The sequence below is a fragment of the Furipterus horrens genome, unplaced genomic scaffold (assembly GCF_987537825.1).
Source record: "Furipterus horrens unplaced genomic scaffold, mFurHor1.1.pri manual_scaffold_10, whole genome shotgun sequence".
NCBI lineage: Eukaryota > Metazoa > Chordata > Mammalia > Chiroptera > Furipteridae > Furipterus > Furipterus horrens.
In genome coordinates this window covers 102,454,908-102,480,536 of record NW_028327180.1, presented here as the reverse complement: position 1 = coordinate 102,480,536, position 25,629 = coordinate 102,454,908, and the positions used below count along the sequence as shown (strand labels likewise).

Genomic DNA, 25,629 nt, shown 5'->3' with positions numbered 1-25,629 from the left:
CCCAGGAAACCCGTGTTCAAATCTGCCGCCTGCAGGCAACCTGCAACCCGAGGCTGCATGTGCCGCTCAGGGCCCCGCCAGTCCAGGAGCTGCAGCAGAGCGACTGAGCTTGCTGTCTCCCAGCTTCCCCAACGTCTAACTCTCGGAGCATCCACAAAGGCAGCTGGGCTGCAAACAATGCACTGTCTCTTTAAGGGCTTTCCTGGGACCGCTGTACAAAGAAGCCCCAGGACCCAGGCCGGCCGAGCCAGGGGCGAGAGGAGCAGGTGCTCCCGGAGGCGCCCGAGGGCGCGGGGCCCGTGTCCGCAGACGGGCGCGCTCTGACTCAGCACCTCGGGCTCCGCGCCGTGGCCGTCACTGCCGCAGGCCTGCGTCCTGCACTCGCCGCGCGCGCGTCGTGGAGGGCGCCGCCACCCGGGCCAGCACCCGCGGCGCGCCGGGGGCGGGGCCACGCGGGGGCGGGGCGGCGCGGTCACGTGTGTACACAGGCCCCGCGCGGCGTGCGCGCCGTGACCCCGCCGCCTCCGGAGCCCCGAGCTGCCCGCCCGCGGCAACTGCGCGGCCCGCGGTCCAGCGAGCCGGTGAGTGGGCGCCGAGCGCGGGGGTCGGGGCCGGGTCGGCTGGGCACCCTCGGGGTCCTGGCCCGCGCGGGGAGCGAGCCCGGGCTGCGGCGGCCCCGTCGGCCGGGCGCTCCGCTCGGACCCTCGGGTCCCCGGGCCTTGCCCTGCGCGGTCCCCTCGGAGCGGGGGCGCTGTGGCCGCGCAGCGCCGGGAGGGCCGCCGCCCCGCGGTCGTTAACCTGTTGGGCACGGGAGCTGTGCCCGCGGGTGGCCAGCAGCCCGGCCGGCTCACGTCCGCGCGGCCAGAGCTTTGGGCCTTTCCCGATGACAGGGTCGTAGCAAACTCTGACGGACGCCCGGGCAGAGACCCGGCCTGCGGATCAACACCCGCCGCCCGCTCCCGGCACGGACGGGCTCCTGGGGCCCCGCGCCGCTGCCGCCACCAGAACCCCGACGGCGGTCACTGTCTCGCTGCGGGCGCGCGCGCTGTCCTTGGCCCCAGTGTTCATCTGACCAGCGGGAGGGTGACTGTGTCTCACCCCCCTCTCACCGCTGGGGCGACTCAGTTCAGGTTCCCGCGCCACCTTTTTCTGTTTCAATATCTTTCGTGGAGGAGAGATCGAAGCGCACTGCCTCTCTGACCTGTCCCTTAGCTCAAGGCCCTCTGGGTCCGCCCCTGCCGTCGCCAGCGTCAGGATTTCCGTCCTGCGCAGCCACAGGCGCTGCTCCGGGTTGCCCTGGGCCCCCAGCTCCCTATCCCAGCCGCGCAGCCGGCGGGGCGCGGGCCTGCTCCCTTATCTGCCGCATCTGGCCGGGCTGGGCGCGCTCACAAGGGGCCCAGAAGCTTGCTCCGCAGCCTCTGCAAACGCAGGAGTGGGCACGAGATGGCCCTGACGCGTGCCCAGGCCCCTCATCGTCCTCACCGGGTCCCCACAGGCTCCGCTGACAGTGAAGAGAGGCACTCCCTACCCCAAACCGCTCGCCACCCCAGGGTCTCAGGGGTCCTCCCAGTCACAGCGCCCGCTGCTGCAGGCGGAGGCTGCAGCCTGGGCCACGCAGCCGAGGTCTTTGCCCGGCCCTGTGCTGCTGTCCTGCCTCTGCAGTGAGCACAGCGGGGCACAGCTCTGGGGAAAATGCAGCCGGTCACACTGACCTGCTGTCCCTGGGTGGCAGGCTACCTACGACAAGGCAAGGTACACCCACCTAACTGGGTGCATAGGGGTTTGGGTCACAGTGCACACCTCGATTGTATCTGTCATACAACGAGAAGATGACAGACTGGCCAAGAACCGTCAGGGCGTCTGCCTGTGTGGTTCATAGGTAGGAAGAGGGACCTGCTGCTTTCCGGGGCCACTGCCATCCCACAGCCCCTAAGGGGTCCCAGGGACCCCACCACCTGGCCCTGCCTTTGGGGCGGGGTGGGTCCCTGCTCTGAGACCCAGCTGCTGTGTGAGTGCATGTGACAAACACACCGCAGTGCTTCCCAGCATTCCCTCTTGCTGGCTGCTGCCTCCTGGGCTGTGAGGGCCAAAGCTACCGCGTGACGGGGCAGCCCCAGGCTGCATCTGTTCCCGGGCCTCTGGGCCCAGGACCCAAAACACTGCTTGGGCATCAAAGGGCAGACAGGACTCAGTGTAGAGGAAGAAACGGTTCTAATTCAAGTCTCCAGAACGCGGTGCTGCTGGGAATCTCCACATGCAAACGGGGCAGAGGGCAGGGTGACAGGGGCTGGCCGGCCCACCCGGTCCTTGTCCTCCCACACGTCGGCAGTGTGTGCCCAGGAGCTTCCGGGTGTGATTCAAGCCCAGCAAACGGAGGAAGCAACTGTTACAAATAAAAATAACTGGCTGTTGGCTTCCTTGGAAAGAACCCCAGGCAGTGACAGTATCTGTGGCGCTGAGCACCGCCCCCAGGAAGAGCTCACCCAGTTAAAGGCCGGGGCAGACAGGGAGCCCCGAGTCTGAAATGGACACTGGAGCTGCTCTTGTCCGGGCCTCGAGTTTCTGAGCCTCGAGTTTCTGGGCCGGCCTCTGTTTCCGCCTCTCCTTGGGCTGGTGGACCTCGAGACAGTGTTAGCCTCAACCCAAGTTACTCAGGTGACAGAAAAGCCCAAGAAACCAGTGCTCCGGCAACAAAGAGCATGTGTCCCGTCTCCTCTAAGGAGAGGAAGCCAGGGCCAGCGCAGGCGCCCCGCTGCCCACTGGCTGGGACCCAGCTGCCTGGTCTCAGTCCTCGCGGCCCTTCCGGAGCCAGCAGACAGGCCTGTTCTGCATGGAGAGAGGCAGCTGTTGATGCCCCGAGCCAGGTCTCCAGGCTCACTCCCACTGCAACTTAGAACCGCAGAGAGCCACAGGCTCCAAAACCCAAACAGCCCGTCTCCAGGACGAGCCGGGTCTTATCAGCCCAGGAAGGCACAGCGTTTGTGACAGGTCAGTGTGCGTCAGCCCGCCAGTGAAAGACCCGAGGAGACAGCAGCCTTTCCGGAGCGTCTGGCTCCCACCAGCTGGATGTTACTGGTAGCTAGCTCCTCTTGCCTGTTAGTACTAAGGAAATAAACACTCAGGAGTCATTTCCAAGGCATTGTGATTGTTCCAGAACATTCACGTGAGGATGAGTCTCAGGGTGCACAGCAGGTCGACAGGACCAGCAGCCCAGCTGAGCTGCCTGCCCCCCGAGGGTGCACTGTCCAGCCGGGCCTCCTGCGCCCACACCCAGGTCTCCGGAGTGTCAAAGGGCACACCACTGCTGGGACCCAGAGGCTCCGCTCTCCCACCTCTGCCCCTTCTGCTCACCGTGGGGGAACCCTTTCACGTCACCTACAGCCTCTCTCCTGACAGAGCCAGCCTGGCCTCAGGCACGAGTGGCAGGGTGAGGTGAGCATACAGGAGGCCCAGTGCTGATGCCCAAGAAGTTCAAGGGAGCTGGTGCTGGCTGAGTGACCGCGAGGAAGGGCGTCCCAGGCCAGCGCCGTGCGTGCCGACTGCGAGCGAGGCTGCAGGACTGGCGCAGCAGGGGCCCCGCGCTCACGGCCCTGCACTCGGGACAGAGCCTCCAAGTCAGAGGCGTGGGGCAGGGCGGGGCTGAAAGGTGAGGTCAGTGACGCTAGTTCAGCTCCGTGGGAGCAGGATGACTGTGCTGGTTTCTCATTGCTGCTGGCCTTGTGCGAATGCACACTTGGGTGTGCCTGTGCGTGCACACACGAGAATCCCGGGGGACGGCCCCTGCTCCCCGACCCATAGGCCCAGGCTGCTGCTCTATCCACGCCTGCATCCCGTCTCCATAGAGATCATAGTTTACATTAGTCCTGGGTTGTAGCCAAGCCCATCGCAGCTGCTTACGGGCGTGCCCTGGGGACGGGCTGGCTGACCCCACCTGGACCCTCCTTAGACCAGGGGGAGGGTGGCAGGCTCGCATCAGTGCTGCTGACCCAGCCTGCGTGGCATGTGGCCCCTGCCGGAGCCATGAGAAGGGGCTGCAGAGCATCCCTCACAGTGGCTCAGCCCACTCCCCGTTCCCTGTGAACGCGGTGGGGGGCTCAGGATGAGGGCGACACCAGGAAGGTCACTGTGGTGTCACGACCTGAACCCTGACCCAAAGCAGTCTCTGCAGACTGACTGTGTGCAGCGGCTCTCCCGTGAGTGTTCACACTGGGCTGTGAGGGCTCATGTGCTCGTCCCTCCGTCCCCTGGTCTCCCCTCCCCCTGTGCCCATTACCAGGACCCTGAGAGGAAGTTTACCCGCAGCTTCCTGTGTGGAAGGAGGTCAGGGAGGGAGGGTGAGGGTCTGCCCCTCGTCCCTCCAACACCAGGGACGGCCAGGCCACCCTCTGTGTTGTCCACGCTGCCCTTGTGAGTCCTTCCAACAGCCTCACGAGGGTTTTCCCAAAATGGGGAAACCGAGGCAGGAAGTGAGCAAAGCTGTGAGTCTGGATGCCCATCCTGGGGTGGAGACACCGCGCTCGCTCAGGGGGTGGAGGGGACGGTCAGGCCAGGGGCCCAGGCGGTGCCAGGCTCAGGGCTGCTTCCATGTAGTGAGAAAGCTCCTTAGCACGGTGCCACCCCTGCATGCGCCCCGTGACACTGGGTCCTGGGACACGCTCCGCGCCCTGCTGGCTGCAGGCACAGAGCAGCGTTGGGCGTCATCCCCCTCCCTCCGCCTGGCCACGGCCACAGCCACGGCCCCCCCTGCGGGGCTGGGGGCTGCTGTCCTCGGACTCTCGGGATTTGGGTGGCTGAGCAGAGTCCTGCGTGGCCTGGCCCTGTGGCTGGCTCTCCTGTCAGCTCACCTGTCCTGAGGCGGGGCGGCCCCCCACAGGCCGTGTCCCCCAGGACCCCCCGCCTGGCACTAGACCCACGGTCACCCCGGTGCTGAGGGGCCCAGCCCAGGCCTGCGCTGTTCTCGGGCCCATGTGCTGTCTGGCGGGGACTCCCGCAGAGGTGGCAGCTGCGGGGCCATCGGGCCTGGGCAGCCCCCCTGCTGACCTCCAGGGAGGTACCGGCCAGTGCTGGGCCTGCTCCGCGTTCATTGGGCCGCGGCCTGGGGCCCCGAGAGCCCGACCCAGCCCAGGAGGAGGGAGCACCTGGGGTCGGAGATGGGCCTGCAGGACACCAGAGCGGCCCCTTCCTGAGAACGGGCTGCTGCAGCCCTGAGGGTGCTGGACGTCAAGCGCAAGAGTTTGGGAGAGTGACGGCCGTCCTGCTGGTGACAGACGGGCCCGGCTGAGGGTCCGGGGTGGGAAGGGCTCTGCGAACGGCTATTCCTCAGAACCAGGATGGGGACCAGGCCCTGCAGGGGCGCTCTGGGGACACAGCGCCCGTGCTCCCACAGCCTCCCCTTGGTCAGGCGGGGCTGCAGCGGCCCCGCCCACCCGGCCCCGAGGACACAGGAGGCCCTGGGACCCTGCCCTCGAGAACCTCCTCCTAGCTTTCCTCTAAATGGTAAGGCTGCTGGGGTCTGAGAGGCACCCCCGGCCTGCAGAGGCGAGGACCACAGCTCTGTTCCCCCAGCACATGCTGGGGTCTGGCCAAGGTGCAGCGCCCTCTTGCAGTGGCGCTAACCTCTCCTGCCCCCCATGAAGATGGGGGGACAGGAGGAGAGTGACTCTGGGGGATGTGCACCCCACGTCAGCACAGTCACTTCCTGTGTTCCTGGGCCCCAGTGCAGGGAGGTCAGGAAGGGACCCCAAGCAAGCAGAAGGGAGAGGTCCAGGAACGTAGGCGGGGGCCCTGGGGAGACAGGACAGGGAGTGGGTGCTGCTGCTGGCTTCTCATCTGACAGAGGGTGTGGTGGGGCCGTGGCTGCAGGCCTGGTGTGGGAGTTGGGGCAGGTACTACAATGGGTGTCAGTCCTCAAGAATCATGGGGGAGGGCTTCGTGAGCGGATGAGGCAGTGGGAAGAGGGGGAGGCAAGTGGCCAAACTGGCCAGTGAGTCGGGAGGCAGCCTGGCAGAGAGCAGCAGCAGCAGCAGCAGGGCCCTGTCTGCCGGGTGGAGGGAGTGGGGCAGGGGTGGGGGACAGGGCCCGGGCATGTGCCTGTCCTGAAGGCCCAGTGGGAGGAGAGGCCCGCGGGGCCCTCACAGATCCGGACCCCTTCAGCTGAGGGGACACACAGAAGGTGCTGGGGCCACTGGGACCCCCCCCCCCCATCTCTGGGCCCTTCCTGGAACCCTGGGTCTGCCCAGCTGAGTTCCAAGTTCCTCTTTCTCAGGAAGGAAGAGGCTTGGTACCTGGACGCCTGCCGCCCAGGCCTGTGCGGGGGTGGGGGTGGGGGTGGAGGGAGCAGCGGGCCTTGTGGTCAGGCCCTCCCTGTCCCAGCTCACAACACCAGAGCACTTGGAGGCAGGGGGTGGGTGACTGCAGGGGGGGGGGGCTGTAGGAGGGGGGAGAGGAGGAGGCGGGCCAAGCCCAGCAGCCCTGCCTCTGCCTGTGCCCAGTGGCTGGGAGGCGACTCCCCTCCCTCCACCCTCTCACTCTGCGCCCTCACAGGGATGAGTGGTCCCCATGCTGGAATATGCCAGAGGCCTGCACTTGCAAACGCAGCAGCTCTGACAGCTGTCATTTGCTCCCAGGTTTCTAAGTGAAAGCTGGAGAGACAAGGTCCCCCCACCCCAGGGAAGAAGGCTGGACAGATAGCCAAGTGTGTCCTTTCTCAGCCCAAAGTGACCGGACACGGTGCCTTTTAACCCGTGACCTGCATCTGAAATCAGTCCTCTCACAGCTGACACTGGAGAGTGGCAGAGGTGCCGACGCGGGCCGGGAATCCGGCTCACGGGCCCGGTTCAGGGGTGGCTGGCAAGCACGCTCGGCACGCTTCTGACCTGAAGCCCCGTGCGGACAGAGGCCGCCCCGTCCGCCCTGCAGGCTGGGGCCACAAGGCCCAGGAGCACTTCAAGGAACTTCTCAACAGGTTTTACGCCACGTGACACTTCCCAAGAAAGGAGCAGGTGTCAGCCCACACTGGCTGCACTTCCTGCCACACCTCATGGGAGCGCAGGTCCCTGGGCCCCCCGTGGGTGGTGGGAGGTGGGAGTGCTTGGGGACAGAGGAGCCAGCGGTGGCCGGCAGGAGGAGCTCGTCCCTCCTTTCACTGGCGTCACTGTCTGGCCACCTGCCCTGGGCTGTGCTGCTGCTGCTCAGAGCCCTCTGTGCAGGCTCCCCTAGAGAAGCACCGGACGCCTCCCTGGGGTCCAGCCAGGTCCTAGAAGGTCTGACTCTGTCCTTGGTTTCCGCCTACAAATGCTGGCTGGTTTATTTCCTCAGGGAAGAAGGGAACTCCTAACTAAAGTGCCCACCCCTGGGCTTAGCATGCACGGACGGGGCTGGGGCCATGGCCACAGTGGGGACAGGAGCCGGGGGTGGGGGGGCATGCTGCGAAGCACTGCCCCCTCGTGCCCTCTGTCACCGCAGCTCACAGTGACAGGACACGGCAGGCAGCGGTCAAGGCCTGTGGGACGCACAGTGTGACCGACTGGACTATCCACAGGCAGCACAGCCCTTTGTCCGTGTCGCCTAGGTGGGGCCAGCACCCTCTCGCCAGGGATGGGTACACTGGGGGGCTGCTTGGTGGTCTGCAAGCACATGTGCTCAGGCCAAGCGACCTCCCGAGTGTAAGGTTTTCCTCCCACGGACAGTGGTGTCTGTCCCTGCCGGTTCTCAGCCAGACTGCCGCACGCCGGGGTGGACAGTCAAGCGACTCACCCGCGCGGGCATGGGAGGCAGAGGCGCAGGGCTAGGCTCCCTCAGGCACCCTCCTGAGCCCCGAGGGGACCAGGCGGGCGTCCCAGCCTCACATACACTGCGGCTCTCTCGGGTCTCCCACCCATGCACCCAGCACCTCCCCAGAAGCAGAGCTTCCTGCTCTCTCTGCACAGCTCAGGCACTGGGGGCTGCACGCCCCACGCGCTGTTTTCCGCTCTGTGCTGCCCAGGTGCCGTGAGAGGCAGGGAGGGAGGGCAGAGGGGCTGTCGAGTTCCACGCGCACACCAAGAAGGGTCCGGGCTGATGGCGCAGTGCTGGCTTCCCTCCCTGCTTCACTGGCCTTCCTGACCCTGGCTGAGCCACCCCTGTCACCACCAGGCCTGTGACGAGCAGCCGGTGTGCCTGCCCCCAGGCGCCCTGCATGTCTGCCCTGGGTGACCCACTGGCGGCCAGTCAGCACTCTGACTTCCCACTCCCACTTTCCAGTAACAAGGTCGGGTGAAGGGCAGGCTGCTCGCGTCACAAGCCTGGGCTCGGCAGGGCAGGACAGAGCCCAGGTCGGCGGGCCCTGCAGAGCATCCTCTCCTGCCGGGTAAGCCGGTGGGGCGTCCGCCCTGGCCAGGACACAGCTGCCCATGGGCCTCTGGATGCCTGTGAGGGCTTTTGCGGGGAATGCTGGGGACAGGTCCTGGCTGTCCGAGGGGCCTGCGGGCCAGCGCGGCTCCAGGGAACACGTAACCTCCCCTGCTCTCCCCACAGCCCGCGGAGCCATGTGGAGCTGTGGCCCACTCAACGGCACGGGCCGGGGCGAGGAGCAGCCCTTGTGCCAGCACGCCCACCTGGTCCTGACCGCCGTCTCGCTGCTGTACCTGGCCGTCGGCGTCCCCATCGGCCTGGGCTACAACGCCCTGCTGGTCCTGGCCAACCTGCAGGACCAGGGCAGCATGGCCATGCCCGACGTGTACTTCGTCAACATGGCTGTGGCGGGGCTGCTGCTGAGCGCGCTGGCGCCCGCACTGCTGCTGGGCCCTGGCGCCTCGGGGGCGGCCCTGTGGGGCCTCAGCAGCGAGGCCCACGTCACGCTGCTGGTGCTGTTCAACGTCTGCTCCCTGGTGAGCACGTACTCCACGGCGCTGCTCAGCCTGGACTGCTACATCGAGCGCGCGCTGCCGCGCACCTACATGTCCAGCGTCTACAACAGCCGGCACGTGTGCGGCTTCGTGTGGGGCGGCGCGCTGCTCACCAGCTTCTCCTCCCTGCTCTTCTACGTGTGCAGCCACGTGGCCGCCCGGCTGGTCGAGTGCGCCAGGATGCAGCACACGGAGGCCGCCGACGCCATCATGGTGCTCATCGGGTACCTGGTGCCCGGCCTGGCCGCGCTCTACGCCCTCGCGCTCATCTCGCGCGTCCACAAGCAGGACACGCCCCTTGACCAGGAGTCGGGGCGGCTGGACCCCTCAGTGCACCGGCTCCTGGTGGCCACCGTGTGCACGCAGTTCGGGCTCTGGACGCCGCACTACCTGACCCTCCTGGGGCACACGTCCCTGGCCTTGCGGGGGAAGCCTGTGGACGGGCAGTACCTGGGGCTGCTGCTCTTCGCGAAGGACCTGTCCAGGTGCCTGGCCTTCTCCAGCAGCTCCGTCACGCCGCTGCTTTATCGCTACATCAGCAGGAGCTTCCCCAGCAAGCTGCGGCGGCTGGTCAAGAAAACGCCCTGCGGGCGCCAGGGCTGCTCCGCGGACCAGGCGGCGGTCCAGCACGTGCTGGCGTAGGCGGCCGGGGCCCAGGTCAGCCCGCAGAGGCGGCGGGGTGCACGGCCCGCAGGCACAGTGCAGGCGGCCACGCCCGGGTCTCGCATCCTGGGGTACCAGGTGACTGGCGCATCAGTCACACGCACAGCACTTTGTCACCAGCACTCTGTCACTCCCTCCCCAGCAGACAGAGAGACCAGAACACACAGCAGCACAAGGCGTGTGCTTTCAACCTGTCCTGCGTTTTTCCAAGAGCGGCCACAGGTGCCTGTGTGCAGAGGAGCCGCTGAAGGCACCGCCTACAGGCCCCGCCCCCAGCTGCTTCCTCAGCCTCCGGACAGGGGCTTTCCCAGTGAAGTGACGGAAATCAAAGCCAGTATTTATACGTGTGCCTTGTTAAAATACTTGATCCCTTCTTTTGTGTTTGTTTATAAAAAAGAGAGCTGTTTGAAAGAAAAGTCACAGAGTATTAAAGTGTTGGAGATGGACCGAGCGCACACGTGGATGCGGCGGGTGGCCTGCGCAGTGGCCGGGGCCTCAGCCGCGTGGGCAGGAGCGCAGTGGCACTGGGCAGGGCCTGCTGCACACGCGTGAGGGAGATCTCACCGAGGAGGAAGGCAGTGGGGCTGGCTGAGGCAGGTGTGCCTCAGGACCTCCGAGGTGCCCCTTGTGCCCCTGCCCCCTCACAGGTAACGCTGTTCACGGCGAGCCTGTCCGCAACCAGACCCCACCGTGGGCACAGTGCAGAGGCAAGATAACGCTGCAGGGATCTGTGGCCCCACATAACGGCTGCAGGGGCCTGCCCACGGGAAAGAGGCCCGCAGACTGAGTCCTCTGGCCCGGTGGCTGGGACCACAGTGGTGACCCAGCACCGGAGCACGACCCACGGTCCCCATCCCCATCCCTCAGGCGGTGACCTGAGGCTGGGCTGCTCACGGGGGGTAGCTGCATGTGGTGTGGGCTGGACAGTCAGCACGGGTGTACCTGCCCCTCCTGCCTCCATCCACACAGCATTCTGTCAACAGGCACATTCAGTGTGTGCAAACGAGGGACCCCCTTCCTCCGCCGTGCCCTCGCCTCCTCCCCAAGTCCTTATGACCAGGATACAGGCCCCTCCGACAAGATGCACAGCGCTCAGGGCTTGGACGGACAGGTGCTGAGATGCGGGTTGGTTTGGGGAGGTGTCATGGAGGCGCTGGACTGTGTGGCCCCTCCCGGTCGTCCCTCATGGTCACAGGTCGGCGCTCAGCATGGCCCTTCCCTGTCGCATAACACTCTGCAGGCAGGCCAGTGCGCCACCTGCCCATCTGGACGACAGCACTCTGGGGCCCCAGGGCAGGGAGTGCAGGCTGTGGGGTGCACACACCTCCAACTCCTGAAGCACTGCCCCCCCTGACCCCCAGCCCACCCTGCATTTCTGCGGGCGCTGCCGAGGGTCTGGGTCAAGGCCCTGCTCAGCTTCCCAGGGGCCATTTCACTGCCACTTGGTCTCTGTGACCTGCCTGGTCTGAGGCTCTGCCCACCCCCCGGTCAACAGAGGACAAGCCACGCACCAGGGAAGCAGCCGGACTTCTGTGGAGTTCCGAGACAGCTCCGGAAGCCAGCCCTTCCCCGTCCAATGGGGAGGGGGCGCTGACGGGCTCCGGCTGCTGCTGACGACGCAGGTGCTCCGAGGCTTCTAAGCGGCGGCACCGGCACAGGCACTGCTCACCAGGTCGAAGTGGCAGGGAGAGGTTTCCCGGACGTCGGCCCCGGGTGGGAGACACTCTGCCGGGGATGGACCGGAAGCTCAGAGCTCAGGGCCTGCCCCAGAGCCACAACACCTGGGGTCACCACATGGACGTAAACCCCAGCCCTCCCCTGGCTGGGCCGCAGAGACCCTTCTAGCCCTGGCTCTGCGGGAAGCTGAAGCCCGAGGTGAGGAAGAACGGCCCTCGGCCCCCAGGGCGGCTGCTGTTCCTGGGGACGGCCCCCCCCCCGCCACGCCTGGGTGGAGCCACAGCCCCTGCAGCACAGGGGCCGCCCCAGTGAATGGGGAAGAGGTCTGGCGCACAGGGACGGGGTGTGGGCCTGCAACTTCGGAGCACACCAAACGCAGCCTGAGAGCCGTGCACCCTGGAGGGACGAGCAGGAGGCAGCGCGGCTCAGACCTGCTGCCAGCTGAGCAGGCCGCTGTGGAGCCCTGGGGCCGTCGGCTGACCCGAGGGCCGAGGGCAGGGGCCACAGGAGGGGCTGCTGTGGTCAGGCCTCAAAGCGGCAGGCCCATGGTCACACCTCAGATACGGTCAGCGACCTCAGGAGGCATTTGCCCACAGCTGGTGGGCAGCACCTGGGCGGAGGAAGTGAGTGTTCTTCAGAATCAGCCCCAAATCCACACGCCTGCATGTGCACACACACGTGCTCACACATGTACACAACTGCACGCGTGTGATGCACAGGCTGGCCATAAGAGTCCCGCACCTCAGGGGTCAGGGGTGGATTTCTGCTTAGCAAGGGCAAGAGGTGATGTTTGCAGTGGCTCTACACTGGGCTCCTGGGTCTCCCAGCCGGCACATCAGGGGCAGAGCCGCGGCGCTGGACCAGAGCTCAGGTGAGAAGGCCCCGGCCTGAGCGTGGAGGGCAGCAGAGCCCCCAGAGTGCAGGAGGAGGCCACTGCCTCCTGGGCACGCGTCAGAAGCTCCCACGACACCAGCAGGTGTCAGCAGCCGGCGCCATCCACGCGGGACTCTCTCTCACCGCCCCCACCCCCGGGCGGCACCCTGGTCTCCCTGGCCCGCCCGCTCCATCGCATTGAGGGGTCCCTGCAGCAACCATGCGAGGCCTGTGGTCACCAGCCTGAGTGCAGGGTTGGGGGCAGGGCCTGGAGGTGCACGTGCTGGCTCTCAGCCCCTCGACTGGCCGGGTCTGTGCACGCCTCTCCCACTGGGGGGCTCCCTGCGGCGGGCTGTCCCCAGCTGGCGCGCCCAGTCAGACCCAGAGGCTGTCCAGGGAGCGAGAGGCACCCCCTACCCCACGGGCCGGAGCTCGCTCCTGGGCCCGGCTTGAGGCTGGGCCCCTCTGCAGTGCGCAGTACGGGGCGAGGCGGAGGGCCGTGGGGCCCAATAACAAGGCAACTCATCTTCTGAAGCCGGGAGGACCCCGGACGGAGAGACAGACAGGAGCCCACTGCCCCTCCAGCCTCAGGCTCCCCAACCCCAGGGCCGATGAGCCCCAGAGGTCCTCACGCCCCTGTGAGGCCCCTCCTGCCCGTCCCCGCTGCCTGAGTAACCTCCACTGTGGAGCTCCTGTGGCTGTGGTGCTGTCGGGGCCCAGGCAGTGGGCGCTGCTTAGGAAGCCCCGCCGTGTGCACACATCATGCAAGGCAGGCTTCATTTCAGAAGGGACGCAGCCGCCAAGCGGGAGAAGCCCTTAAGGAGGTGTGGCACTTCAAGCTTCCGGCCACAGCTGGTGGGGGCGTCCAGCGCCGCCCTCCCCCATCCCCTGCCGGCCAGGCGCTTGCGCAGGTGCCCACTGTGTGGGGCGGGGGGAGGGGCGCCTGAGGCCCCGTAGTGCAGGAGCCCATGCACGGCCAGGAGCGCCCGCAGAGCACCCATCCTGCTGTGGACCCAGGAGGGTGGCCTGTCAGCACAGGGGGTGTGGGGAGAAGATGTGGCGTACGTGAACCCCCTTCCCCCGCAGGAAGGTCCCTCGCCTCTGGAGAAGGCACAGGATGGGCAAGAGGCTGCCCTCGAGCCATTCATCGGACATGCATGTCTCCCTCCACCAGCCAATAGCCAACGCCTACACAATTCAGACGGCAGAGCCTCCGGCCACAAGCTGGGCGGCCCCTGAGGACAAATGTCTCGGCTGCAGAGACCAGACATGGACGGCCCGGTGCTGTTTCCTGACCGGCTGTCAATGTTCACACAGTTTCCTTCCAATTCGCCGTAATGAAAGCAGCACCGCCAGCCACTTCCTCTGCCCCGGTCACTCGTCTTCATTTTGCTGTCACCCAGTGTCCGGGGCCATCGCTCATCCCTGTGAGCAGCGGCAGATGGGGAACATCACCACCGACAGCGTCTCAGAGCAGGAGAGCCACGCAGAACCCCCAGGCCTGCAGCGGGGAGCCACCCACGTGCCACGGTTAGGCCAGCACACAGGACTGGCCTCACATGGCCGTCAGGCAGAGGAGTGAGCTGGCCTGGGAGGTGCTGAGACACTACCCCCATGAAGAACCAGTTCAGAGGCCACGTGTGTCACTGGGATCCAAGACTGCAGCGTGGGAACCCGATCACGGGAACCGCCTCCGTGAGGAAGAGGAAGACGTTGCCACCTGCAGGGAAGAGAGGGTTCCCCTTCGTGCCCGCGGCCCAGGATCCTTCTGGCCACCCACAGCCGATCTCTACCGTGCCCAGACGCCCAGCCCCAGCCCTGGAGACAGGGTGTCCCACCTGCTCCCTGCGCACAGCGGTGAGAGGGCTGAGTGCAGCCTGGCCCAGAAGTGCAGGGAGGACTCCCCGCTGCGACATGTCACCTCCCACAGTCCCACAGGAAAAGCCCCCGACGAAATCAGACAGCCTGCACATGTGATCAACATGCTTCCAAACACACCACTGGGGGACATGGCCACACCCTTTGGCTCTTACACGTCGGGAAGGAAGGCCACTCACTTTCGCTACTTTCCGATGACACGCTGGCAACCTGTGGTCACAGCCCGCAGGGGGAGAAAGCCAGCTCCAGGGTGAGCGCCGAAGCCCAGGGCAGCCTTCACGGTTTCATGCTCAGGCCCGGTGCTCAGCAGGGGCACGGCGCCCAGGGCAGCCAGGCCACTGCAGGACGAGGGGTCCCGCAACAGGAGCACAAGGAGCGTCCCCAGCTGCGCATCCTGCGCGTTGAAGTAGCAGGTGTTGGACAGGAAGGACGGCGGGTGGTCAGGTGGTCTGGCCAGCTGACGAAGACAGTGAGACCAGCGTCACCTGCGTGTTGGTGACTGTGAGGTCTAAGAAATTCGCCCAGGCCCGCAGTCTGGTGCAGCCCCACACGGAGGTGCTCAGGCTGAACACACAGTCACCAAGCTCACTGGGACGAACAGGGCCACGTGGAGGGGACGCGCCTGGCATTGACGCTCCGCGAAGCACTGGCGTCTTCCAGAGCCAGAGGTGCGGCTCCGGGACACACCGGGGGAGGTCGTCCCGGGTACCGCCGGCCGTAACAAGCACGCAGGGTCACTGGGACTGTGGGGCGAGGCGCTCTGGCTGGGGTCTCCATCTCCCCTCTTCTACACACTCCCTTCCCTCCCCCTGCCCCCTACGAGCCTTATGGCCCACGAACCGAGACCCATCTGAGCGCGTGGTGTCCAGGTGCCACCCCACAGCACGCGCTGAGGCCTTGGCCCCGCGGCGGGTTCAGTGCGGGGTTTGCAGGGCGTGGAGCTCTGGGACCGGGGTTTCGAGCTGGTGCAGTGCTGCCTGCTGCCTTCAGGAGGGGCCCAGCCCTCGGGAGGGGACGCCCCACCCATAGCCGGGGCCAGAGTTCTGGCGGATCGCGGCCCACGTGTGATGCCCTGCTCTGTAGGTGGACGGGGTCGGGGGTAGCGAGAAGGTGGCCGGCACCCTTGGCGAGCCCGCAGGCTGTTGTCTCTGAGCTGCGAAGCCCCAGGCCCGGGCTTGAGAGAATGGCCGACAGGCTCATCCGTCCTCGCTCGTCTTCCTCACGGAGGTCGTCTTCCTTCCTTGCAAACATGCCCTCCCCTCTTACATTTTAGCTGAGGCGCAGCTGAGGCTGGGAGAGGGTCGCTGTTCATTCCGAGGGGGCTGACGGCACTGAGATGGGAAACTCGCTTTTAAGGGAGAGGTCCACGGTGGCCTGGCTTCACAGCCACTTGTGTGGGGACCGTGGGCAGCCACTGGTCTCTGCAGGCTGGTGGCCCAGGACGGGCGCAGGAGTCCGTCTGTCGAGGTGCGCCCTTGCTCTGGGCTAGGCTGGCCTGGCTGGCCATCTCACCCCAGGGCGATGTGTGCCGGGCCCACCCGGACTACACCCTAACATTCCAGGACACCACCCCCATACATGTGCCTGGGGACCTGGACGGTACCTTCCCAGGGCGTGCACCCCTGACCTACCCAGGGCTGGGTCCTCTGTGGTCCCTGCGTCAAGGCGCTGTGAGAGCCGACAGGCTGCGCAGCCGCCCAGTGCTCCCGAGACCCGGCAGCCCCAATTCAGCCACTTCTAAGCCTCAGGCACAAAGCTGGGGAGTCAACCCCAGGACTCGTCCCAAAGCGAATCCAGCGGCAAACGCTCAGGAGTGATCCCAGGCAACGGTGGGACAGACAGGGCGCGCTAGGAGCGAGCAGCTATTTTTAGGTGACGTGTCAGCTATTTCAAGGTTTGGGCTGCGTTTTATTTATTTATTTAACTAAAGAGGAAGCTGGACTTTCTCATGGCTCATTTCCTTCAAAATGGTGGTTCCGGCGCTGAAATCATCTGCGTCTGCAGTGGGCCAGAGCGCCTGGACCTGGATCGTGCCCGCGCGGGCCCTGGGCATCAGTGTTTAGGAGGCTGGCTCACTAGCATCGTGCCGCAACGCTGAAGCTGGAGGGAACCCTGAACCTCAGTGAATGTATTACACAGAGTCCCCTGGGGAGAAACGTCTCTGAGAGACAGCAAGTTACTCTTGTTCAGCTCGCCCCACCTCATCTGCAGTCCACTCACATGAAACAGGAAGCTGGTGGCCCCACTCGGGCGGCCCCACCCCAGCCGCCACCGCAGTGGCTCCAGCCGGGAGCGGCCATCCCCGGGAAGCACACAGCCAGCTCTGGGTGTTGACTCCGAAGCAACCTGCCTTATGGGTACTCAGTAACAAACAGATACCTCAGAATTCAGTGTCACAGTCTCAGCAGACTAAAAAGCTGAAGAAAGACACCAAGAAGGATGTAGGAGAGTCATTAAAATGCAATGTTTATGGAACCGTGTAAGGCGCAAGCAGCCTGCGCAGGCGGGCCCTGCACTCCCTGCATCCCCGAACCACGCAAGTCCGGGGACGTCTGGGGACATCGGCCCTCCTGGGCACTTCGGCCGGCCCTCCTCCTGGCTGGTGCTACAATGCTGACTACCAGTAGGTGTGCGCTGGGCACCGGGGACTAAGGCCACCCCGACCACACGGCAGGTGCAGGCACCATGGGACAGGGTAGGCAGGTGTGTGCGGGTGGCTTCTGGGCAAAGGGAGGGGGAGCTGGGGCATGGCTTCTATTGAGAGCAGAAAAGTGACTCTAATTCCTAAATCACTGGGAACGACCTGCTATTTCTTGGGTTTAAATTTCTTTCTGCGAACGTCTACGAAGTGTCTAGTCTCACATGCTGTTCTCCAAACTGAGAAAACTGAGTGTTTAGGTTTCTTTTAAAGACTAATTTTAGAAGGAGAGGAAGGGAGGGAGAAAAGGAGGGAGAGAGACATCAATCGGTTGCCTCTTGTGCGCGGCCTGACAAGGGTCAGCCCGCAGCCCAGGCCTGTGCCCGACAGGGAAGTGAGCCAGGGGACGATCTGCTTTGCAGGCCGATGCCCGGTCCACTGAGCTGCCCCAGGTGGGACTGGTGTTTAGTTTTAAGGCTAGTCAGTTGCTAAAACAAGAATATTTATTAAGTTTCAAAAATGATGATAGGTTATTACCTAAAGAATAAACAAGATCCATTCACAATCCCTTCAAACTTAAAAAAATGATCTCAGTAAGTGAAGAAAGCAGTTAAACCTCCTTAAAACGCTCAGTGGGACTGAGCTCACTGCCACAGTGGGAGAAAAAAGGCTGGCAAAGAAACGGTTAACGCAGGCCTCCCAGGGAGGTGGCCCCATCCAGAGCAGTGGGCGGCCCTGGGAGGCCTATAAAGCTGCCACCGCAGTGACCTGCCTGCTCTCAGAGACAATGACAGGCAGGCCTCCAGGAGGGGCCAGCCCGCCCTGAGCACAGCCCCGGAGGCTCAGACAGCACCAGGCTGGGGCGGGGCTTCAGTGCAGGTAAGTGTGTCCTGGCTCCCGGTTCTGCCTCAGGGGGGGTTACAGCTGGACACAGGCAGGGCAGACTGGGCCCAGCTGGGGATGGGCACCGAGGCCCCAACCTTCGGGCAGAGGCGCGCATGCGGGAAAACCCCAACTCGGCTCTACAGTGCTGTGTAACCGGAGGGGCGGCCTGGCGGGGGGCCCCTGTCGCGCTGCCTGCAGACCCCCGTGGTGGCCCAGCCAGGACCCAACGCCCCAGCCCTGCCTTACGCACAGCACAGCGCTGCGAGCCCTTCCAACGAGGACGCCCACCGGTCCCCACAAGTGCAGGCGGTCGGTGCTCCTTTACAAAGCATATGCCTCGTGGATCTGAGGAAAAGGCGGTTTTCTTTCTTTCTTTCTTTTCTTTAATCCTCTCCCGAGGACATGCCTCTTGGTTTTAGAGAGGGGGGAAGGGAGGGAGAGAAATATTGGTTGGCTGCCTCCACAGGGGACCGAACCCGCGACCCAGGCCTGTGCCCCGACTGGGGATCAAACCTGTGACCTTTCGGTTTGTGGAAGACGCCCAGCAGAGCCGTACAGGCCAGGGCACGTGTGGCCTTACTTCTTTAGATCTGGACAAGCAGTGGACGCTTGAAACAAAGTGGCAGCAAGCTGTTTAATGCCGGCCTTTATATTCATACGTGCATGGTCGGTTTTCACGAGGACACTGTGTCGGCAGATTTAATCCTAAATTCCTGTGACTTTTCATTAGACCACTCCGTTTGCCAAGGACCAGAGACTCCAGCCACACGTGAACACGGGCAGGACTCAGTCCGAGTCTTCCCTCGCGGCCTAGCCAAGGGCTTCAGGTAAGAGACCAGGTGGGCGCTGTGGGCTCCACTCCCCTACGAGCTTTGCTCTAAACGCAGGCTGCAACTTGCCAGATTTCCACACTTAAGAGAGCACAGAGTCCGAGCAGATTTGACAAAGAAGTGAAATTCAGACGCTTTAAACAAAAACTGTAGGAAAATCAAATTTATCCACCCCAGCTAAGCAAAGGGTACTGAGCACGTTAAATTAACTACTGACACCACAGGCTCGGTTAAGCTTTTTCTATTTTTAAAGTAGTATTTCCCCGCAATAGTCGATAAATGTCTAGCCTGGTTTGGCAACACTTCAAAAATGGTTACTAATTGCCTCCCAGAGTGAAATGAAAATCTCAAATGAAAAACCCACTTTAACTGCCGGAGCCTCCCCGGGGGGTGGGGGGGCACATCCTGTGGGCCGCAGCGCGTCCTTGCTGCCCAGGGCCCCCCCGGCCCGCCGCTGACACCACAGAGAACTTGGGGGGGGGGTGTTTCTCCATGAAATGTAACCCAAGACCAGAAGCCCCCGTTTCGGCAGCCACGAGCCGGAGGGAGTCTTCCTCACGCACCGTCTGGGTTACCAAGCGTCTAGGCTACGAACAGTGAAGAATCACAGAAATGTGTTTGGCTTGACAGTAATTCGTCAAAACATTGAGTAAAGCTTCAACAGTATTTCCTAACATGATGACAATTTTTATTATTTTCTGTCTTTCATGCTGTATTATGAAAAAAAGTTTCATTTTCGGCATCCAAACTTAGTACTAGGGTTAGCCGAAAAGCTAGATCTCTTCCGTCATTTTGTTGTCAGAGACAAGATTCTGCTCTGATTGCTACAAGGTGTCCCACTGCCCTTCAGAAACGCTGGGTTTTTCCCTTCCCGTCTGTTCCTCTGTCCGACAGCTGCTGAGATAAACTTTATTTCCTCTCTGGACAGACAGTAGTTTTCCTAAGATTCCCAAGCCCCACATCGTGTTCCCTCACAAGCCTGCTATTCGACACGGGGTGAGGCGACTGCCCGCAGCTGGGGCTCCGCGGCTCTGGGGGCCCTCGGGGAGGAAGGTGCAGTTTCCGCATCTACTGTCGGCCTCAGCTCATGGACCGCTGTCCCTCCAAGACGATAAAAGCCCCAGTGTGGCCCCTCCTGGCGCACGCGGGCGCCGCCCTGGGACGCTGAGGCCCCCCAGAGCCCCGCAGAGCGCGTGGGAAACAAAGCCTCACGCTCTCCTCTGCCCCCCCAGGTGCCCGCAGCGTGGCGGAGCGCGCCAGGGGCGGCTCGGTGCGGACGCACCCCCGGGTCCCCCGCTCGGCGCCTGCCGCGATCTGCTACCGTCCGGCTCGCTGCACAGACCAGCCCCCGTCTCTCTGAAGATGGAGCCGCTGCTGGAAGCAGTTCTCCGCGAGCCCCGCGGCAGGCTCAGAAGGCCACGCGTGGTGCAGACAGGCGTGTGAGTGTGCGAGCAGCTGTCTTCAGCATGGAGACGGGCCCTGGCCCCCACAACGGCACCCCCGCAGCGCTCAGCCTGTCCCACGCGCCGGCGAACCAGACAGGCGAGCTGGCGGCGCCACAGCAGTACGCCGTCGGCCTCTTCCTCTCCTGCCTCTACACGGTCTTCCTCTTCCCCATCGGCTTCGTGGGCAACATCCTGATCCTGGTGGTGAACATCCGGTTCCGGGACAAGATGACCGTCCCCGACCTGTACTTCATCAACCTGGCCGCGGCCGACCTCATCCTGGTGGCCGACTCCCTGATCGAGGTGTTCAACCTGGACGAGCAGTACTACGACATCGCCGCGCTCTGCACCTTCATGTCCCTCTTCCTGCAGATCAACATGTACAGCAGCGTCTTCTTCCTCACCTGGATGAGCTTCGACCGCTACCTGGCCCTGGCCCGGGCACTGCGCTGCGGCCCCTTCCGCACCAAGCAGCACGCCAGGCTGAGCTGCGGTCTCATCTGGCTGGCCTCGGTCTCTGCCACGCTGCTGCCCTTCACGGTGGTGCACCTGCAGCACAGCGGGGACGTCTGCTTCTGCTTTGCAGACGTCAGGGAGGTCCAGTGGCTGGAGGTCACCTTGGGCTTCATCGTGCCCTTCGCCATCATCGGCCTCTGCTACTCGCTCATCGCCCGGGCTCTGGTGCAGGCTCACAGGCACCGGGGCCTGCGCCCGCGGAGGCAGAAGGCCCTGCGCATGATTGTGGCCGTGGTCCTCGTCTTCTTCGTCTGCTGGCTGCCCGAGAACGTCTTCATCAGCGTGCACCTCCTGCGGCGGCCGCAGCCAGGCGCTGAGCCCTGCCGGCAGTCCTTCCGCCACGCCTACCCGCTCACCGGCCACATTGTTAACCTGGCAGCCTTCTCCAACAGCTGCCTGAACCCCCTCGTCTACAGCTTCCTGGGGGAGACCTTCAGAGACAAACTGAGGCTGTACGTTGAACAGAAGGCCAGCGTGTCGGCTCTGAGCCGCTTCTGCCACGCTGCCCTGAAGGCCGCCGTGCCAGACAGCACCGAGCAGCCCGAGGTGAGGCTCGGCAGCGTGGCGTAGGCAGCAGGGTGTGCCGGCAGACTCACAACAGCCCCGGGGGGGGGGGGGGCACAGATGGCAGGCAGAGCCACAGCCTCTCCAGGCCTGAGCAGGGCCCACTCGGGCTCTCGGTCCCCTCGCTGGCCACCCACGCTCCTGCCTGCAGGTCACAGAATGACAGGGGCCTGGGAACTTGGGTGGCCCTCACAACCTCTCTGCACAGCCTGCCTCTCACGGGAGACGTTTCTGACGTTGACCACAAAGGAAGGGGCGCTTTGGACGGAGGATCTTAGTTTCCAGGTAGAACTGCCATGAACCTGCCTGAACTGCGTGCTGTGGCCGCCTCCACGCCCGCGGGTCCTAACCTGCTGCGCACTGAGCATCCCTGCTCCCCGGGGGCTGCCTCGCCCTCACCCCCTGGGCTGGGAAGGCGCCCCCCCAGGGATGGGCCACGCCGCCCTCCGCACTGCCCAGCTGGACAACACTGCGTTCGTTCACAGAGTCTCTGCCCCACGTGCGTGTGGAGTGACACCGAGGGGCAGCTCAGGGTGGCACGGAAAGATGTAGCCGCGGGGGGACAGTGGGAACAGTGGTGACCACGTCAGCAGTTCTTGTGAGAATGCGCAGGCGTGACACCCAACGGCTGCCGGCCACACCCAGCTTGTCAATACAGCGCGGGGGGCTGGTCCTCCCCCAGTCTAAGTTGCTCCCCAACGGGGCCCCGAGTCCCAGCGGCAGACTCGCGCCTTCCTCTCGAAGGAGAGACGCCCCCCAGCGCCACAGGCTCCTCGCGTAGGAGCTCTGAGGCCAACACAGATGCAGCCCCCGGTCACAGCGGCATCGCTGGGGGCCTGGCACCTGCTGCCTCCTCTTCAGGCTCGGACGTGCCGCGTGTTCTTGCTGTTCTACGAGGCTCTGCCTGTTGCACAAGCCGTGGAGTCCGCACTGGCCGAGATCGCTCACGGAGCAGCAGGCTGCACGCCCTGCCCCACCGGAGAGTCGGGTAGGCTCCTGCCCCTCCCACGTCGCTGGGGGCCACCTCCCAGAAGTGCCCCAGAAAGACCCTCGAGGGCCTTTGCACAGGCAGGGCTCCCCGTCGGGGATGAGCCGGTCGCCGTAGTGTCAGCATAAATCTCCAAGAGAGCGAGCGTGTGTCCCGAGTGCACACGTGCGCTGAGTGTGGCAGCGTCTCCAGTGGCTCACGCCCTCCCCAGGGCTGCCAGCAGCAAGCATAGCCCCTCCCCGCCCAGCAGGAGCATGGGGCAGCCCCCCTAGGACGGCCCTCCTCCAGCTGGGGCCGCACTTCCCAGGAAGCATCTCCCCCTCTGCCTCTCAGACCCTCTGGAGGCCGCAGGTTTGCTCACCTAAACCCCGAAAGCTGCTAACCCCCCTCCCCTCGGTCCCGCCCCTCCGCTGTCAGCAGGGACCCTGCCAGAGCAGGTGGGGCCACCGCACAGGGTGTGCGCTGGGCACCAAGTCTGCCACCGAACACGGGCACAGGCTGCAGCTCCCGCACCAAGCACCTAACTGCACCCGAGGGACTCACAAGTGCGTTCACTGCTCTTGTCCTGCTTGGAAAGTGCTGCTGGAGACGCCTGGAGATGCTCTTTACCTTCTAGCTCTGGCGGGAGGGCTGGGGAGGCAGACGGGCTGGGGAGGGTTAGGCCCCGTCTCTGACCCATCTGACAGGCCAGCCCATGAGGCCCACGCTGCCCTGTCCCTCAGATGCCGCGAGTCTGCAGCTGCTGGGAACCTGAAAGGACAGCGACATAGCCAGACGCTGCCCCGGCACCAGCTCCAACACCCAAGTCCTGTGCTCCTCAGCCCTTACAACTCCTGGTACCTAACAGGTGGAAGCAAATGAGGCGCTGTGGGCGCAGAGGGGCCAGTCCAGGTCCCAGTGCGTCAGACCCAACACAGGGGCCGCAGCAGGAGCCTTCTGGGGACACCAGACAGCCCTCCCCGTGGCTGGCTGCAACGTTCATGCCCGTCTCCAGGTCACAGTTGAGGAAGCTTCCCTCCGGCGGTCCTGTGTCCACCTCGGAGACCACGCAGGACAAACATGTCTTTCTCGCCCTCATGAGCCACCCCTGCTTCCAAACCACCTCACCACAAGATCGTCCAGCTGACAGTGCCCCAGGCGGAGGTCAAGCTGGCTGAACGCAGCTGCTGCCTCTGACCTCTGAGAGCTACTTCCTGACCTGTCAGAGCACGACAGGACTGCCAGGGGGTCCTTCAGACCGCTGACCGACGTGCAGGGTCACGAGAAGGGCAAGTTCAAGGCAAGGGACTCCTAACGAGCCAGCGGTGGGCCCAGGTGGCCTCTGGGCCCCTTTTCACCTGGACACCCCAGAGCGCCCGTCTGGGAGACACACAGCTCGGGTCACAAGCCCGGCTGGGCTCCGCGTTGGGCCTGCCCAGCTCAGCCAAACCCGGGCCTCCTGCAAAGCCCCGAGAGCGGAGGAAGCTCCGGTCGTTTCTGGCAGGAACAGCACAAGATAAAACCAAGGCTTTGGCTGCTGTGCTGCTTCCAGTCACACAGCTGGGGGGTTCAGAGCCGGGGGCATGGAGCGCGGCACCGGCACCGCCTGCGACCCCAGTGCTCTCTGTGCTCGGCGGCTCGCCGTGATGATGGGGCGGGGGCAGGCCTCACCCCGACCCGGGCTGCCGTCCCTGGTCCGTGCACAGACCTTCCGTCCAGAGGGAGGGCCGGGGAGAGCGAGGCAAACGGGCCTTCCAGTGGGTCTCTGGGGCAGGCGAGGCCCTTGCACGCTGTGTCACGGCATCATGAACCAAGCCATCAGTGAGCGTGTGATGTTCCGGAAGCTGGAGGTCCCTGGGTGAGGGTGGGAGATGCAAACACCGACGGGGAGGGCGGAGCTGTAGGTATTGGTTTAAATGCTAGACTTCTACAGCCCAAGTCTGTGCAGAAGTGTGGCATGCACATGCATGTGCGTGCCCCAGGCATGAGCATGCATACGCACACACAGTGAGTGTGTCAGCGCATCACCACACACGTGCCTGCTCAGAGGGCAACGAGGGCCGAGCCCCAGGTCCAGCCCCGGCTGCCGAACACCTGCCCTTGAGAAGCACCGCGCTCCTGGGAGGCGCGGCCGCGGGGGCTGGGGTGCACGAGCCTCGGGACTCGGGCCGCGCGGAAACCTGCAGCCCCCCTGCGGCTGTGTGGGGCAATCCGGGCGCCGGGGAGAGCTGCTGAGAAACGGGGTCCAGGAGGCCATGGCGACGGAGGAGCCTACGGGCACGTTCTTCACAACAACACGGGACTGAGGAACGAGCAGTGGCTGGGAGGGTCCTGGCTCACACAGAATGCGGTGCTGGCTGGCGACGGCCACCGCGAGGCGGGCACAGGCAGGCCTCCGGACAGAGCCCCCCCCCCCGCCCCCGGGCCTGGAGACAGAGGGACACCTGCAAAGCTGGGGCAGCCCTGGCTGAGCCGCAAGAGGAGACCCCAAGGGGAGGCCAGACGTGGGCACCAAGCCTCCACATCCTAATCCAGGACAGAACCTGAATCTAACTGGGGAAACCTTGGGAATCCCTGAGTGGGGACAGGGAGCTGAGACTGTCAGCCAACATGCCGATGTCCTAAAAGACAAAGGCAGACGGGTGTTCCAGGTTAGGGGGTGAAGAGATACAGCACACACTGCAGTCTGTGGCCCCCACAGGATGGCTGGCCCCTGGAGAAAAGAGCCAGGTGGGTGTTCTGGGCCACAGAGCGCCTTGGTGGCTTCTGAAGATGGAGCGCCGCACTGTGGTGACGGGAGCGCCACTGTCCCAAGAGAAGGCATGCCCAGTACTGCTGGGGCCGGGTGCGGGTGGCAAAGCCCCACGCACACACACCGACGGTGGCAGGCCAACTTTGTGCCCAGGTGCGACCCCTGAGAAGGGGGACAGGCATTCAAACAGACACATCCACATGGGTGCTCACAGCAGCGTTGCTCGTGACAGGCAGCAGGCGGGACCAAGCCCCATGTCCCCAGGAGGTGTGTGGTCTCTACACACAATGGAACGTTCTTCAATGTGAAAGGGAAGGAGTGATACGGAGGAGTCTGGGAAATGTGACGCCAAATGGAAGCCGGACATGGAAGGACTGCGTCCTGCAGGATTCCGTCTGCACAAATGTCCTGAGCAGGCGAGTCGGAGACAGAAAGCAGACAGCGGTCCCCAGGGACCGGGGCTGGGGGATGGGAGTGACCGCTCGTGGGCACAGGGTTTCTTTGGGGCTAAGAAAACCCTCTAAAGTTAGAAAGTAGTGATGGTCACATAACTGGGAATACACTAAAAACCACTGAGGCACACATGCTAGAAGGATGAGTTTATGGCAAGTACGCCTCAATAAAGCTGCGGTTTGAAAAGGAAACACCGGGCCGCTTTCCCTGCAGTGGCTGCCACAGGCGACGGGCTCGGGTCTTTCCCGCCAACCGGTGTGCCGCGCCCCCGGCCGGCAGCCGAGCCCCCGCAGCTGCCCTCACACTGCTGCGCATCTCCCCATCAGCTTCCTCTTCTCGCTGCTGCCCAGAAACGCCAGCTCTGCCTTCTCTTCCCCAGTGCGAACTAGGCATGGGGTGTCTTCTCGTGTGCTCTCAAACTACAGGCTGAAAGAAGCACTTGAGTGACAATGACGGCGGGATTCACTGAGCCCTGCCCTGGGACCGGAGGGAGCCCAAGGCCCGAGGCTGCCCGCCCGCCGGCCACAGCGCACCACAGTGGCCCTGGGCCACCGCCCCCCAGGCAGAGTGTCCAGGGGGCGAGCAGGAGCAGCTCGGGGCAGA

The 25,629-nt window shown here is 64.4% G+C and overlaps 2 protein-coding genes and 1 long non-coding RNA gene across 3 annotated transcripts; all 3 read left to right on the top strand.

The window, feature by feature from the left end:
- Positions 1-510: 510 nt before the first annotated feature.
- Positions 511-9,964, top strand: GPR146 (G protein-coupled receptor 146). Its single transcript, XM_090288704.1, has 2 exons — positions 511-581; positions 8,515-9,964. Exon 2 carries the CDS (start codon positions 8,526-8,528, stop codon positions 9,525-9,527), a length of 1,002 nt encoding a protein of 333 aa, XP_090144830.1. The 5' UTR covers positions 511-581; positions 8,515-8,525; the 3' UTR covers positions 9,528-9,964.
- Positions 9,965-17,211: 7,247 nt separating this feature from the next.
- LOC150001116 (uncharacterized) lies at positions 17,212-19,623 on the top strand. Its single transcript, XR_016513356.1, has 3 exons — positions 17,212-17,493; positions 18,230-18,326; positions 19,562-19,623. It is a non-coding gene; the product is annotated as an uncharacterized LOC150001116 (long non-coding RNA).
- Positions 19,624-19,744: 121 nt separating this feature from the next.
- GPER1 (G protein-coupled estrogen receptor 1) lies at positions 19,745-20,902 on the top strand. Its single transcript, XM_090288703.1, has one exon. It carries the CDS (start codon positions 19,796-19,798, stop codon positions 20,858-20,860), a length of 1,065 nt encoding a protein of 354 aa, XP_090144829.1. The 5' UTR covers positions 19,745-19,795; the 3' UTR covers positions 20,861-20,902.
- Positions 20,903-25,629: the final 4,727 nt, after the last annotated feature.

What these genes read in the sequence shown, in the direction of transcription:
- GPR146 (XM_090288704.1), top strand. Translation starts at nt 8,526, where the DNA reads ATGTGGAGCTGTGGCCCACTCAACGGCACGGGCCGGGGCGAGGAGCAG.
- GPER1 (XM_090288703.1), top strand. Translation starts at nt 19,796, where the DNA reads ATGGAGACGGGCCCTGGCCCCCACAACGGCACCCCCGCAGCGCTCAGC.